Here is a 14701-nt window from a genome sequence, read left to right on the forward strand (position 1 = left end):
GGGAAGAAGGGTTTTCTAACCACCCCAGCAGGACAGCCACACTACTGAGACCAGGTTTACTGCTTTAGGTCTGTGAAGCTCTTCTATTTCTGCTCGTGTCTGTCAATTTTTGTAACACCCACCAGGAGGTGATTTTAGCCCAGTTGTATTATTTTTGTAATCACATTCCCTGTCCCTACGGAGGAGGAAATTGGGCAAGGTATCATTCTTGTTGGGCAACCTCTAAGTTTCAACAGCCAAAGATACATAGATACAAGATACATTCATCTGTGTTTGGTGTCAAAGTACATTACAACTATTAGATGAACACCAAAAGCATTAAAAACACTCATTAAAAAAACAAACAAGCAAACAGAAGACCATCTGTATCTTACACAGTAGCAAGTTCCAGTTTTCTTCTGATCAGATTACTTTTATGCAAGAGGTGTCCAAGATGACCTTTACAGTATTTTCCCATCTCAGTGCCTATGATCCTACTTTTTTCCCTGTATCAGGATGAGTGAAAGGTGTTGTGATGCTGTTTAATAAATCAGCACAGATATTGACTGCAGAATGCATGCTCCTGATGCAAAGTCATGTGAATTACAAAATACCCTAAATATCAGAGAGCTAAAGAACACAGCACGACTGCAGCATGAACAAAGATCACCATAAACAAAGCTAACCAATATGTAAGGTGAAAAAGCAAAGCCAACAAGCCTTTCATATATTTCTTTTAAGTAGCTCCCAAACTATTAAATACATAACCACCTTTTAAAACATACCAGTTTCTTTATTCTGGCACATGGAATACATATGTTTCTTTATTTTGGCACACAGAAGGAATGAGGTAAGGGTGACTGATGAAGTCTCTCAGCAACTTCAAATTCTGAGCAGTGTTGATAGCACTGCAGACCGCAACATCTGCAACATGAGCTATATCGCTGTGCATAGAAGCTATTTGATGCAATACATCTCAGTTCTCACAGAAGGATGACATGTTTGCAACACCAGGAAAATATTCCCTTCAAAAATATTTTTGCTCCTTTTAAAAGAATCTTGAATGCTATCCTAATAGCATATACATGAGCATCTTCATACAAGACTGTGCTTACAAATAATAATTGTGTTAACATGGGAAATATTAAACCCCACGAGTTGAACATTTCTTTCCTTACATATCATTTTAATGAACTGCTGAAAAATTCTCTTTATCGTGTGATCATCCCTAACAGAAATGGTGCAGGAACTCCAGGCACAATCACACTCCCCTTGAAGTAACAGGGAAGTCTGTCAGTCATTTAATACGCTTTAGAAAAGAAAAACTGCTTGCTATGTCAAGAGGGAGAAACTGCTGTAGTTGTTTTTACAAAGAATATGCTCTTGCCTTTATCTACAGACTGCAAATAACTATCATTAAGTTTCTAAGAAAATTGTATTACCTTCACTATCAAGCCCTTTGAGTCAACCATCCATATCCTTTTGACAGCTGCCTCTTTAGATACTCCTTCTTTTTCCATAGCCATGACAATGAGGTTTGCTATCCCCAGCGCAGCCTGAAGGAAAAAGAAAAGAAGCATATGAAACCAGAAATGAAAGAAATCCCTTGCTGACTTCTTTCCTCTAACCATTATTTTAAATAAATTATTTAATTTTATTTAACAATAAAATTGAATTATTTTTTCATGAAGTAAATACTAATATTTGGTAGTTAGAAATCATACTGGAAGGTATAGATAAATCTTAACAGCCTTTGCAGTGTGGATAGCATAAACAAACTGTAATGTTACAACTAATATTTATTCCAAATAATAATACCAAAATAATTAAATATTCTTTCTGCTTTGAATATTTTTTTTGTTCATTAGATTTTTATTTCACAATTTAAACCAAGGAAAACCACACTGCATGCCAGAAAGTACAATACAGTCCTAAAAGGATTTTTGCTCCTTATCTTTCTTTAACATGTCCATCAAGAAGGTAAGTCTCCTTTTACCTACTGTTCATGTGTTTTGTAACTCTAGACTTGGCTGTGCTCCCAGTGAAAGCAGGGGCAAGAAAAAAATCACTTATCAATATTTTGCTGAAACGTATCATTCTTACTGGATTTTATATTTTATCCAACACACCAAAGACAGGTATTGACTGAAAAGCAGGCAACAAAATGAACCAACAGACCACTCAGCATTTTGGATTACTAACTCATACATTTTAATGGGGTCAATTCTCATTCTTGTTCTTTATTATTCAGTTTCACTGAGAATCAAGTGAGTGTGATTCCCCTATTTCTACCTAACAGTTAAAAAATAGGTAGTTTTATTTAGGAAATACATAGTTTGTTTAGGAATGAGCTTCCCAGGCTGGAATGATATCTACCATTATCTCTTTGCAGCAACAGGCACACTGACATTACTATTACTACTAATAAAATAATACAAAATAAAAATAATAATAAAACATTAGACCATAGATTCATGTCTGTTGAACACGGAACAAAAATGGGAAGAAACTCCAGAGACTGACAATCTTGATGTAAAAATGTGTTGACATACAACAGACATGGATGTAAATAATTCTGAAAATTACAGACCTGATCTCAGTAGCTGCAAATTTTGAATCTAATTAAAAATACTTGGACTACACAAAGCTGAGTTACTCTACTGCACCTATCAAGGGGTTTTGTGATTATGAATAATGTTTTTCAAAAGCCTTTGTGGGACTGCAGACTTGCCTCATCTACAATGTGTCTGTCGTCTGGTATATAAATACAGCCTTCACTTGTGTGCCAGTAGCTTAGAAATTTATATTGAAAAACTAGTATCAAAAAATAGATGTGCATTAAAATTTTCAGAAATACATGATCTTGACATGCAGAATACTAAAGAGCTGTATTTAATGACAGGAAAAATCAAAGGGGCACTGCTTCTTACTAAGTAACAGTGACACTGGTAAATATATTTCACTTAAATTCTCTTTGGCTGCCTGATATTCATTTGGCTGCCTGTTTATTCATCTTTCCAATATTTTTTGTTTATTTATATTGAGAGCAGTTCAGTAACTTACAGCTGAAGAGCTAAAACCTGAAGTAATTAAGAATAGATCTCCACAAAATTTCATATAAAAAATATGAGGCCTCACTGGATGGTCAGAGAGGACTTTTTAAAGTTTATGTTCAAATTAAAAAACAACTTTCAGCAGGCCTTAGTGATCATTCCACCCATTTAATCTTCTTGTCAGTTGAATACATATAACTTGAATAAATATTAAGAAAAATTTTCAGACTAGAATTTCTGCTGTGTAAAAGCACATACTTCTCCAGCCCCCTGGAACAGCACAGTGTGATCTGATAGCCTGTTCTTAGTGATACGCAGAGCTGCAAGAAGACCTGCAACAGCCACAGATGCAGTTCCTGAAAGGAAAAAAAAAGTTTATCTTTGATCAGTCTGGAAAAAATTGCATTGATTAGGCATATATTTTAAATATTTTCACAGCATCTTTCAGCTAAAAGATACAAACACACAGCCTAATATGAAAATATTCAGTGGAACTGGAATTTTGTGTTCTTTGTTTTTATGAAAATAAAATGCAGGTGGGAATATCTTCAAAGTTAACACTAAAATGCGATTGATTAAATCTACTGAATAGGTGTCATGACTGGTGCAATCAAACTGTTACAAAATATTCTAGTTACTCTCTTTTTCAGAAGGAAAGGATGGGACAGCTCAGAAAGAAGCATTTTGAAGGACTCCAGATAGTGGAAGTTAAGAATGGTCTCATTATTGAAACAGATATCTGCACTGATCCTACAGGAGGAACAATTCTTCAGCTTTCTTGAGAAATGGAAATCCTGTGATGTCTATAAGACTGTAAAAAACCTTCACTTCTCACGTAGAGGTTGTCAGAGTAGACAAGCAAATCGCGAACATTTACAGAGAAGCCAAGGGAACCAAAGGTATAGGACCAGCTTATTTAAGACACTGACTCTCCTACTGCATCTGAAAACCATCAAAATTCCAGTCCATTGTGAAAGAGGTTTCAATTCATCAGCCTCTAAAACATTAGAAGCACCTTTTAAATCTATATTTGAGTTACACCACAGGAAAAAAGGTTAAAATTTAGTTTTATGAGTTAGCCTGTAGAGGCCTTTCTTCTCTAAATCAAAACTACAGAGAATGAGAATAGAAAGATTTTGGTCCTCATTGTGAGAAACACCTAATAATAAAAAGTAGGGCAATAAAGGGACCTCAAGCAGGCATCTAACCCAAACTTGTTCACAATGACAGGACAATACCTCCGTTATTTCTGACAGATCTTTGTCTACCTTGTTTCTGTCTCCTGAGAACCTCTGCAATGTCCTCAGCAATCTATTTCAGTGCTTCAATATGCTTTTTGTTGAAAATATCACATCCAAATTTTTTCCTCTTCTATCTCAGCCTCTTGTCTTACCTATCATTGGAAAACCTGACACCAGTAGTTGAAGACTAATGGTGTCACAACCTGCTTTTCTTAGGGGGAACAATTCCAATTCCTCCACTCTTTCAGAAAGTTATGCTTTCTGAAACGCTCATCACTCATTTCTCTCCTCTGGACTTTATCCATTTGTTTTGTATCCTTCTTGAATTGCAGCACCCAAATCTACACTCATTACTTCGGATGAATTGTTGGCACTGTTTAGTCTAGCTGTCAGCTTCTGTCATGCTGAAGACAGCTGTAGTCACCAGTGCCTGATATCTGGCTATTCCAGTCCACAGACCACTTACACCTTCTGCCCTGCCAAGCCCACTGGGAGGAGGAAGGCCGCCTTTCCTGGATACCAACTTCAGGTACCCATCTTACATGTTTCACACATTGTCATTTTGTCATTGTCACTAAAGGACAGGCTCAAAATGGACCAGAAGAACTGGTCCATATTCCTGCAAGGAACTTGTATCCAGTAAATACTGAAAATACACCCAAGAAAGCAGATCAGTTATCAGCAAGTTCACATTTAAAGACATCCTATGGACAGGAATAGGGTGGTGAGGTAGATGATACCAGCATAAAAGCTTTGCTAAAAGTGTTTTGTTTTTTTTTATAGGTGGTTCTGAAGAACCAATAGCAGACAGCACTGATTTCATCAGGACTGAAAAAGCTGTATCAGCCACTAACAATTAAGGGTTCAAAGTGGAAAAATGGGTTTCAACACTCCTTGAAGACTTACGATGCCCATCTGATTGAGAGAGAGCCAAACCACAGGAATATGAACGAGAGCCCTACGAACTTCCCCTTGTTGAGTTTTGGGAATAAGAAGCGAAGTCTTCTTCAGGCAGTGGCTGTCATTGACTGACCCAAAGCTATAAACTGATTTTGAGAAACCTGAGGTAACATGCGAGGAGATCTGCTGGATCCTGAAAGTCTGTTTCTGATCACCATGGCACAAACTGAAATAACCCACAAGCCACCTCATTGCTTTTGAGGGGACAGCTCACGTTGCTACGGATTTTTTCCTTCAGAAGTGTGAAAAAGGTATGACTAACCTTCCAAAAGCACCTGGCCCAGAATCTGCACATTGGACATTTGCCTTCAACATGCAGCTCCCCTGCATGATGTGCTTTTGCTATTCACAGGTCTTTCTCACAAGCAAAGCCAAGTTTAAAACTCAGCTGGCAGTAATCTCTATGCTGAACTCCAGAAGATGCTCAAAACAGGTCTTTATATTGTGGGCACACAAGCTGCTAAGTGTCAAACACGGGTAGCTAAGGATCTGAAAGAACAGCAGTAGGAAGGAACCCAGTCCTGGGTAAACCTCTCCTAAAAAGACAACATTTGTGTGTTGAAAGCTGGCTTTGAATCAGTGGCTTATAGGTTGGATTATAAATGGTTACTTAAAAAAATAATAGTAAAATTTAAGAAAATGTTTTAAAGCTACGAAGTTTGTTGTAGAGTCACTTTGCCCACCTGAACAGTTCAAAAAAGAGTGTCTGTAGAGCTTTAAAATGGTTTGTTATGTGCTTTGTGATTATGACTTTTCCCTTCGATCATCAGGAATACAGGACACCTTGTTCTTAGCCCACTTAATGTTTAGACCATACAAATTTGTCATTTTTAGTCATTTTTATTACTTGCTTGGAGCTGAGATCATTTACTCTCTTCACCTACATTTCTTAAAAAAAATAAAAATAAAATAAAATAAAAAACGGTTCCTCTGAGGCACGGCTTCAGGAACACCAACTGTCAGGCTGAGACACTTCCCCACCACAGTGTCCAAGAGTTTGCTTGGTTCTTTCCCAGACGAAATTAAGTCTTCCTCTGGAAAGTGCCAAATTGGCAAAGGCCAACAATGGCAAACCAGAGAAGTCCGACCGCCTTCTCAGTTTCCCTTGGTACTCTACCAAACAATCCTCATAACCTTCAATAAAACCCCATCCTCTCTTTGGATGCCAAGTGCTTGCTTCTACTTTATGTTACACAGCTGTGTTTGCAGGAGAGAAGGAAGAAGCTGACATAACACGGCTTATCCTTAAAACCATCGATCTGGCCTCCTGAAAAAGAAGTCTGCTTCCAGCCCTGACATCCCTTCTGTCAGGCAGGAGGTGGCCACAAGTCATGGTCACCTCACCAGAAGCGCTCTTGGAGAGTTGGGGAAGTGGCTCTTCAAGTCACTTTCTGGCAATGGAGGAAAAAATGAAACCCTGTAAATTTATAGTGAATGGGAACGCTGGGATCATGCTTATCTTCATGGCTGATGTCCTGCTAGGTTTGTTAGCTGGAAAAATGAACTGTGATTATGTATGAGCAGTCAGAGGACTTTTACACACTTTACTACAATACCATTTTGTGTTTTAAGGAAAAAGAGAAATGAAAAAAAAATGAATATATAACTATGTTGAAAGTCAACCAAATTTTGCACCAATTATTTGCAAGGTATGTGAGTTACTGTTACCCACATGTTCATTATCAGCACAATTCAGAAGGAAGTTTAGGAGAGCTATTAATATATAAAGGTTTTTGTTTCTCATGAATCACCATTTGCACTGAACTGCTCTAAAAATGGTATTTTAAAACTACTCTACGTTGGTTTTATTCAGCCATTTGACTCTAGAAAGCATAATGGCCCCGTTTATTAGCGCACTGAATTCTCTATCACCACTTGCTGCTGGCAGCAGCTGTCATCACTCCTCATCAGCAGCTTCCCTTATTCATTCCTCATGAAAGAGGGGAAAGCTGGCCACGTGAAAGGCAGATCTGTTTAACCGGAACTGCTCTGACTAATGGCATGACCTTAAATTTCACCGTGAATACCGAGTCGAGTCTTTGAGAAGAATCAAAATGCAATTCTCATCCAACTGCCAAAGCCCCACCAGTTCTGGTGAATGTTAAGGCTCTGAAACAGAATCTCGCTGCTTTTCCTACTGTCATCGCTGTACAAAGGAGAGAAGCTTCCTTCCTTCCCTCTCCCACAGAGCACAGGTTAAACCCACTGTGTGCAGAATAAAATGGACACTGTTAAAGGTGTTCTCACAGCATTTCTAGAAGAAAAACCAGAGCAGGTTTATCAAAGGACGGTATTTTTCTAAAGAGGTGTACATTTAGATGAGAAATTTCAAAATGCACTATTTTTTTTAATCAAGCCTTTGTATGCTGTCCAAGATGCTCTAGCCTTCCTTGGTACTGTAAGTAGTGTCATTGAGCATGAATATGTCACAGGAAATCCTAGAGACCGCAGCCTTTTTGGGGTTGGCACAGTGTAAACACTTTGGAGCAGTCTTCTTTCAGCAGATGTAACAATTAAGGAAAAAAGGAGGGAAAAAGCCCCAAAACACAAGGATGGAGAAGTTATTTTTATTGTCTGCAGTTTAACTTGAATGAGAATTAAATGGTTTATAGCACTGAAGCATTTGTACATTATTTAAAGTTTTTAAAAAATGTAATCAAATATGAGCATTTCCTTCATGTCATTTTCTCTACATCATCTTTAAAAGCCAGCAAACAGAAGGAGAGGAAGCTTTGCAGCACATCCTAAAATCTGAATTATTCATTCTTGACTAAAATATAAGGAAGTGGTAAAACTAAGACTCCTATTTCTCAATACACAACATAATGGAAATCATATGTCAACAGTGCCATTCTTCCAAATAACACAGTGCCAGAAAAAGAAAATGCATTCCCCTCTTCTACTCCTTCTGGGAGAAAAGATGAGAGCAAATATCCTACCTAAAGGGTGTAATCTTGTTTACTAGTGGGGTGAAGGCTGTGGGTAGCTCACATCCCATACAAATCCAATCTCTGCTGTTTTATAAGGCCCATTCCAGACTCATCCCCAACACACAGCCCGTTCAGCTGCACTCCTGTGCGATGGCTTTGACTCCTCTCCACTCACTTTGCTTCCCTCCCCTGAGCACGGTGCAGCACTGCCCATGTCCCTGCTCTCAGTGTGGAGGTAAGCAAGGGCTGAAGCAACCTAGCATTGCTGAGAAGCAAAAGGGCACTCGTTTAAAAGCTGGAAGCTCTCTCCCTGGATTAAGCTGACTTTTCAAAGCTTAACACACACAGGGCCTGATGCTCTGTCCCACACTGAAGCACAGAGTGCAAAGAAAGGAGGTTTCCAGGAAAGGAGAAATGGAGCCTTTTTAAAAGAGCAAACGTTTGGCATCTTTGAAAAGGGATACAGAACAAAGTCACAGATGGGCTGAGGTTGGCAGGGCCCTCTGCAGTCATTGGGTCCAAGTCCCAGCTCAAGCAGGGACACCCAGAGCAGGCTGCCCAGGACCAAGATGAGACAGGATTTTTCTTCACCCATAATGAGGAAAAAATGAAAGAGGGGAATCCTCGTATGTTCATGTCCTTGTATGTGTGCAAGGAAAAACATACAAAAACTAAAGCAGGGAATTTACTTGAAAGCACGTTGATTTCAATGTAGATTTACTATCAAGTAATGGACAGTTGATATCACAAATTTACTGGAAGAAAAATGCATTTCACAGAACCCTATAGTATCTGTCTTGCTAGGATTTCTATTTTTAAAATTTAAAAAATCCCAAGGTCTGTTTCACCTCATATTAGGAAAGAATTTTTGTACTCTTTTCACTTAGCATCAGAATTTCAGACATGATATCAATGTTTGAGCTATTAGATATCGTATAACCAGCTTTTCCCAAATTTTTGGTCAGAGAACATGTTTGACCCCCATGCCCATCACAACGACAAACCCCAAACCTTTTTTCAATTTGATTTCAAGAACTGGAATTTCAAGATACTAAGTGAATCATTTACAATATTAACATTAAAAATAATTGTTAAAAAGGAGAACACTTGACAGAGAAATTCAGATTTGTGAGAACTGCACTGACTTAATGTTAAGTTGGTCATAACATAAATTTCAGGTATAATTTTCCTAATTATTCAAATGTCAGCCTGCTAAAAACTGAGTGTGTATTTTAGATCAAAACACAGAAGAGAGATAAAATAAAAATCTTAAATTGCATGTGTTCTACATTTTTATTTAAGGTCTGTTGTTTTTAATAAAACGTTGGTGCAATTAAACAGTACAGCTGTTAAAAACAAATGACACCTAAAGTCATGATGGCCGCTGAAGTTATTTGCATGGAGAAATTACACTGTATTGAAATTATTTTTCTTGGCATAAAACACAGGTTCTGTGCCCATAATGGAGGGAAGCACTGCACAGTGAAATCGGGCTATAATGCCAAAATAAAAACTTACAGAATTATACTGCACACAGAAACATTTTATATAGATTGACTTGTACTGCAAAAGTTTGTTGTTTTCCATTGAGGCAATTTTAAAGTACAGGGGTGGGGAAAATCCAAACAATTAGCTGAAATAATTGGCCTGTATAGAGGCAGAAAGGCTAGAGAAATTTATGCCACCATTTCAAATTTGTCCACATCTGCAGTGACTAAAAACAACTACCGTGCGATGAGTGTTGAGAGACCCATGTAAAATAAATGCACAGCTCCTAAGACGTGGAAACTTGCCTTAAGCCACCGACTGTGCTTGAGCAGCAAAAACACTTTCAACAGGCACACCAAAACTCAGATGGGAGTGGAAAGGGAGAGCTACAGCATCCTGTTCTGCCTGCAGCTAGGTTTTATAATGGCTATGAAGCATTGCTCTGCATTGCAGAGGCACTCAGGAGTAAGGTGTGAAGCCACCCAGCCTGCCACAGCTGCAGAAACACAACTGCAGGCACCCAGCTTGCTCCCGAGCCCACACACCACCTGTCACCTGCTTAGGCGCTAAGCAAATGGATTAAGGATTTTCGACACTGCAATTCTGGACTTGCACCTGTGACTTCTTCTTAAACCAATATTAAGGAGATTTGTCCATCATCCATGCAGCAGGGAATGGTAAAGGTTAGTTTCTCCACAGGGATTTTCAGCCTCCTAAGCCATTGATTTCATCCTGCCTCCTTCCAGGGAGGCTCACCAAGCAGAGAACATCTTCAATCTTAAAAAAAACAGCTTTGTTTTGAGATACAAGCCCTGAGTCATTTCTGGCATTGGTCCATTCCAAGGCAGAACTTGGAGAGAGGGGAAAAAAAAAATCTCATATCTTAAAGAAAACTGTCCTTATGGTCCTTCCTTCCTAAATATATTGGGAGACAACTAAAGTTATCAACCTAATTTAAATGAGACATTTAAAATTTTTGTAAAGCTTGACATAAAATATTTCTAAATACTTCCAAACATAAAATATTTCTCCCATATATGAAATTACTATCAAAAACAAGCCAACGTTGGAGAATGCTCTCTAATAATTAAAGAGCCAGATAAAGGGATTTATTTTAAACACAAGGTTTTCCCTGATTCTCATTTCCAAAAATCGTATCCTCCACGTTTCAGAGAAAAAAAGATGAAGCAAACTGACATGTGGTCAGAATAAAAGTAAGCAAGAATCCAAGAAAATAAGAAGTATTTTTTTATAAAGCAACATCACTTACTGTGATCATAAAAATATTCCAAAAATATAAATTTAAAAAAATCATCATAATAACAGAGGGAAAAATTCACCACCCATCCAAAAATCAAGATGCTCTCTAGAATGATAAAACAGGAGTAATTTCATTATTCTTTCTAATACAGAGCTATTGAAGTTGGTCTCAATCCTTTTTCCTTGAGTACAGAATTGGGATACAGAAAAAGTCACAAAGCTTTTTCCAAAGAAAAGGATGTGGTGGAGACAAAACTGTTTCCATAAATTCTTGAATGTGCCTACAGGCACCAATAGTAAGGAGATTAATGGCCAGTATTTAGTGATTTTATACAATCAGTGTTTTGGCAGATACTATGGCAAATGCTCTGCAGTGGCATCAGTTAGGGGCATGGCCCTACAAATAGCTCCGAGCTAACGGAAAACAACTGCAATTGTCCAAGCTACTACTTGCTAATCGGTATTCAGCTTGCCATATTTTCTTTTTTTCTTTTTTTTTTTTTTCTTTTTTATGGTGCCTGGAAAAAGTCAGGATCATATATCAACTTTTTAAAGATTTGAGGTATGTTAAGGTATCACTAAGATATATAGGAATCTGTCATCTGGGTATCCTATGATCGTGAAAAAAGCTGCAAGACTTTCTACGAAACATCAGAAAAACTAATTTATTTCTATCCTTGAAGTAGCTTTGGCTTGTCAAATATTTGGACTAAGAGAAACTCTGTTTAATATGTTGCACAATCACTATCTTTATAAGAAGATGGCGAACAACATAAAAAATTCTCCTTGCTTGCTTTCATTGTCCTGATGCTACATCTCAGGTTTACTGCTCTAGGGCTAGAAAACTTAATTTGGAAACAGAGAAAGACAGTCTTTGAATTAGCCTGGGAAAAAAAAAAATAAAATCACACCGTTTAGAAATGGAGAACCTCTAAGAAGGATTGCTAAAGAAGCTAGTACCAACCACTAAGGTTGTCAAGGTGAGAGATCCTTAGGCTTTATAAACTTGGAACAGAAAGAGGGAGAAGGGAGAAAAGATAACTATATTTGGTCATTCTACTGCCACATTAGGGGAAAAGATGACTTCCTACAAAAAAGATGCTGAAGGTATTTATGGAGATACAAGGACAAATGTCAGAGCTAGAGCAGGCTAAATGCATCGGCTTTCACCTGCTGGAAGCTAAACAAGGATCAAGGCTGGAGATAACCAGAAAGTCCCAAATATCATTCATGAAAATACAAGAAGACCCACAACCACAAATTAGATCACAGAAGCTGAATAAATGTGAAGACTCCATGTGGCTGCACTTCTAAGGAATGCATGAGTCCCTGAAATAGAATGACTCAGGAATGACTTCCAAAAAACTCAAGCACCTAATGCTTGACTTGAAGTGTCACTGCAAACTGCTAGAAATGAAGAGGGTTAAATTCCCATTTTTGATCTCACCAATACAGAGGACCTCCCTTCACCCACGAAATCGTGAGGGGGCAAGAGGCAGTAAAAGGCACAGGGCCTACCTGTGGTGCCTCTCTCCAGTTCTGAACTCAAGTCTGCTGGCAGGGATGGAAGTGAGCGGGCTTAAGTTCCTAGAGACAGTTATTTTCTAGAGCTCTTTTTCTAACAAGAAATTAGACACCAAAGCAGTAGCTCATCTCACTTCTTGCAAGCGAAGGTACATATGAGGCCTGTCTAGGCTGAGCATGGAGGCAATCCCCCTCACTTACAAACCTAGGCAAAACCCCAAAAGTCACATCAGAGCCCAGTCACACAAGCTCTACCTTCTGCTGTTGACTTTCCTCACTCTAGGTTTTTGTTCTCATCCTACATCTTTTCTTTTTGCCCTCTGCTACAAATGACTCAGATGGGAAAGCAGTCATTTTCCATCTAAAATTGAATGCAGCCCCGGGAGTGCAATGCAACTCAGAAAGGTATTTAACTGAGTTGTCAGTTTCAGAACTGAAATAAAGTTTGACATTTACCAAGAAAGCTCTGTCACAGAGAGAGACAGTGGATCAGTTGTCACTGGAGTGATAAAAAAAACACTGAGGGATGTACAGTCCAGGCTTGAACTTTGACATTTTCCCAAAGATCTGAAGTTAATAATTTATACGAGAAATCTATTCACACACTGAACTATTAAAAAAAAAAAAAAAAAAAAAAAAAAAAAAGAGTGAACATCTAAATAAAGCATGAGAGGGGAAGTAAATAAGGGGAGAGGTTAAGAGCAAAGACAGCTCATCATAAAACCATGCTCAAGGAAACCAAAGGCAAAACATGACACCATAATGGACATCCTGAAGTAAAATCCTCAGGAAAATCTACTTTTTTGACTTAAAAACATCAAAACAGAAGAGAGTTTATTACCTTGAATGTCATCATTGAAAGTGCAATACTTGTTACGGTACTTATGTAGGAGGCGGAATGCATTGGCATTAGCAAAATCCTCAAACTGAATGAGGCAGTTCATGCCATACCTAGAAAGACCAAAAAAAAAGTCCTTTAAGTTAAGAACAATACATAATTGTATATTATAAAGCTATTAACATTTGCAATCAGATTTTAAATGCAAGTATAATAGGATAATGACATAATATGATATCTACTGATACTCTTCTGTGATATTATGTATCTTTATACTCATAAATCATCTAGAAGGCATAATTAGAGTACTAATATACTTTACTCACTTCTAAATTAAGATTAAAAGATTAGGGGAAAATGTTTGACATTTATGAATATCTCAGCAAAACCCTTCATTGAGTGATCAGCTAATGAGAAAAAAAAAAAGGCCCCATAGGGAAGATAATAAAAGTAAGAATAAATCCAAAGAACATGGATTATATTTTAATGTTATGCAGGTCAGCAGCACATCACTCACAAGACCATGCTTGACTATTCTTATAATAAAAGAAACATTTAGCAGAAACACAGTTAATCCAGACAAATGATAAACATGTGAGAACATGTTAAGGAAAGAAAGCAATAGCTGTAAGTTTCAAATGAGTTACACTTGGTTAATATACACTAAAACTTTGTGTATACACAGAAATGAGGTTATCTAAATGGTGCATCTACTGTTTGACTGGGTTGTCAGAACTGATTGTCTGACATGAATACTAAATGTTCTTAAATAGTATGCTCTGATCAAAGTGATCGTGCATTTCAATGTTTCTTCATGCTTTTAGCCAATGAAAGAATTCAAACTGGCATTTCCCATAGCAATTTGAAACCTTCAGTATACATGTATGCTATATGCATATAACTGTATTTTGAAAATACAGTATGCGATTGCATCAGATGAACTACTTAGTCATATTAGCTAAATTATTTAAGACAGTTCAACTGCATGTATAAGTGCCTTTTGATGAACCTTGTGGTAACAGTCTCAAAGTTAACGCCAATTATTACATTTCTTGGAAACAATTTACTTCTTTACAGGCACCACTACTGACTGCAGAGTCAAACAAAGAGTTTTTAAAGAGATTACTTGACTCCCTAGCCTCCACAGCTTAACGTACATTGTCCCAAAGTACAGTCCACAGCAACTGCAGATGAGTATTTTCAAGACTGTGACACCTTGCTGCCTTGCACCTACTGCATACCAAAGCTGTATCACCAGGGAGCCATCAGCAAGATATTTCTAGTATACTTAGGTGCCTACTTTGACTTCAGCAGGCATTAGGCACCTTGGATATACCTAAAATCATCTAGGAATACAGCAGTTTTATTGTTTTAATTCTGGGTATTAGACTTTTAATACCTCCTATACTCATATGCCAGTGTCTAATA

At 37.7% G+C, this 14701-nt stretch overlaps 1 protein-coding gene across 1 annotated transcript in view; it reads right to left on the bottom strand.

The window, feature by feature from the left end:
• The window catches only part of ME1 (malic enzyme 1), a 173966-nt gene that overhangs the window by 21441 nt on the left and 137824 nt on the right, over positions 1-14701 (bottom strand). The window contains exons 7-9 of the mRNA XM_032184259.1: positions 13277-13386; positions 3291-3388; positions 1422-1535 (exon numbers count right to left, since the gene is read on the bottom strand). Coding sequence (XP_032040150.1) covers positions 1422-1535; positions 3291-3388; positions 13277-13386 — 322 coding nt within the window. The remainder of the gene's footprint in view (positions 1-1421; positions 1536-3290; positions 3389-13276; positions 13387-14701) is intronic.

Source organism: Aythya fuligula, chromosome 3, assembly GCF_009819795.1.
Source record: "Aythya fuligula isolate bAytFul2 chromosome 3, bAytFul2.pri, whole genome shotgun sequence".
Taxonomy (NCBI): domain Eukaryota; kingdom Metazoa; phylum Chordata; class Aves; order Anseriformes; family Anatidae; genus Aythya; species Aythya fuligula.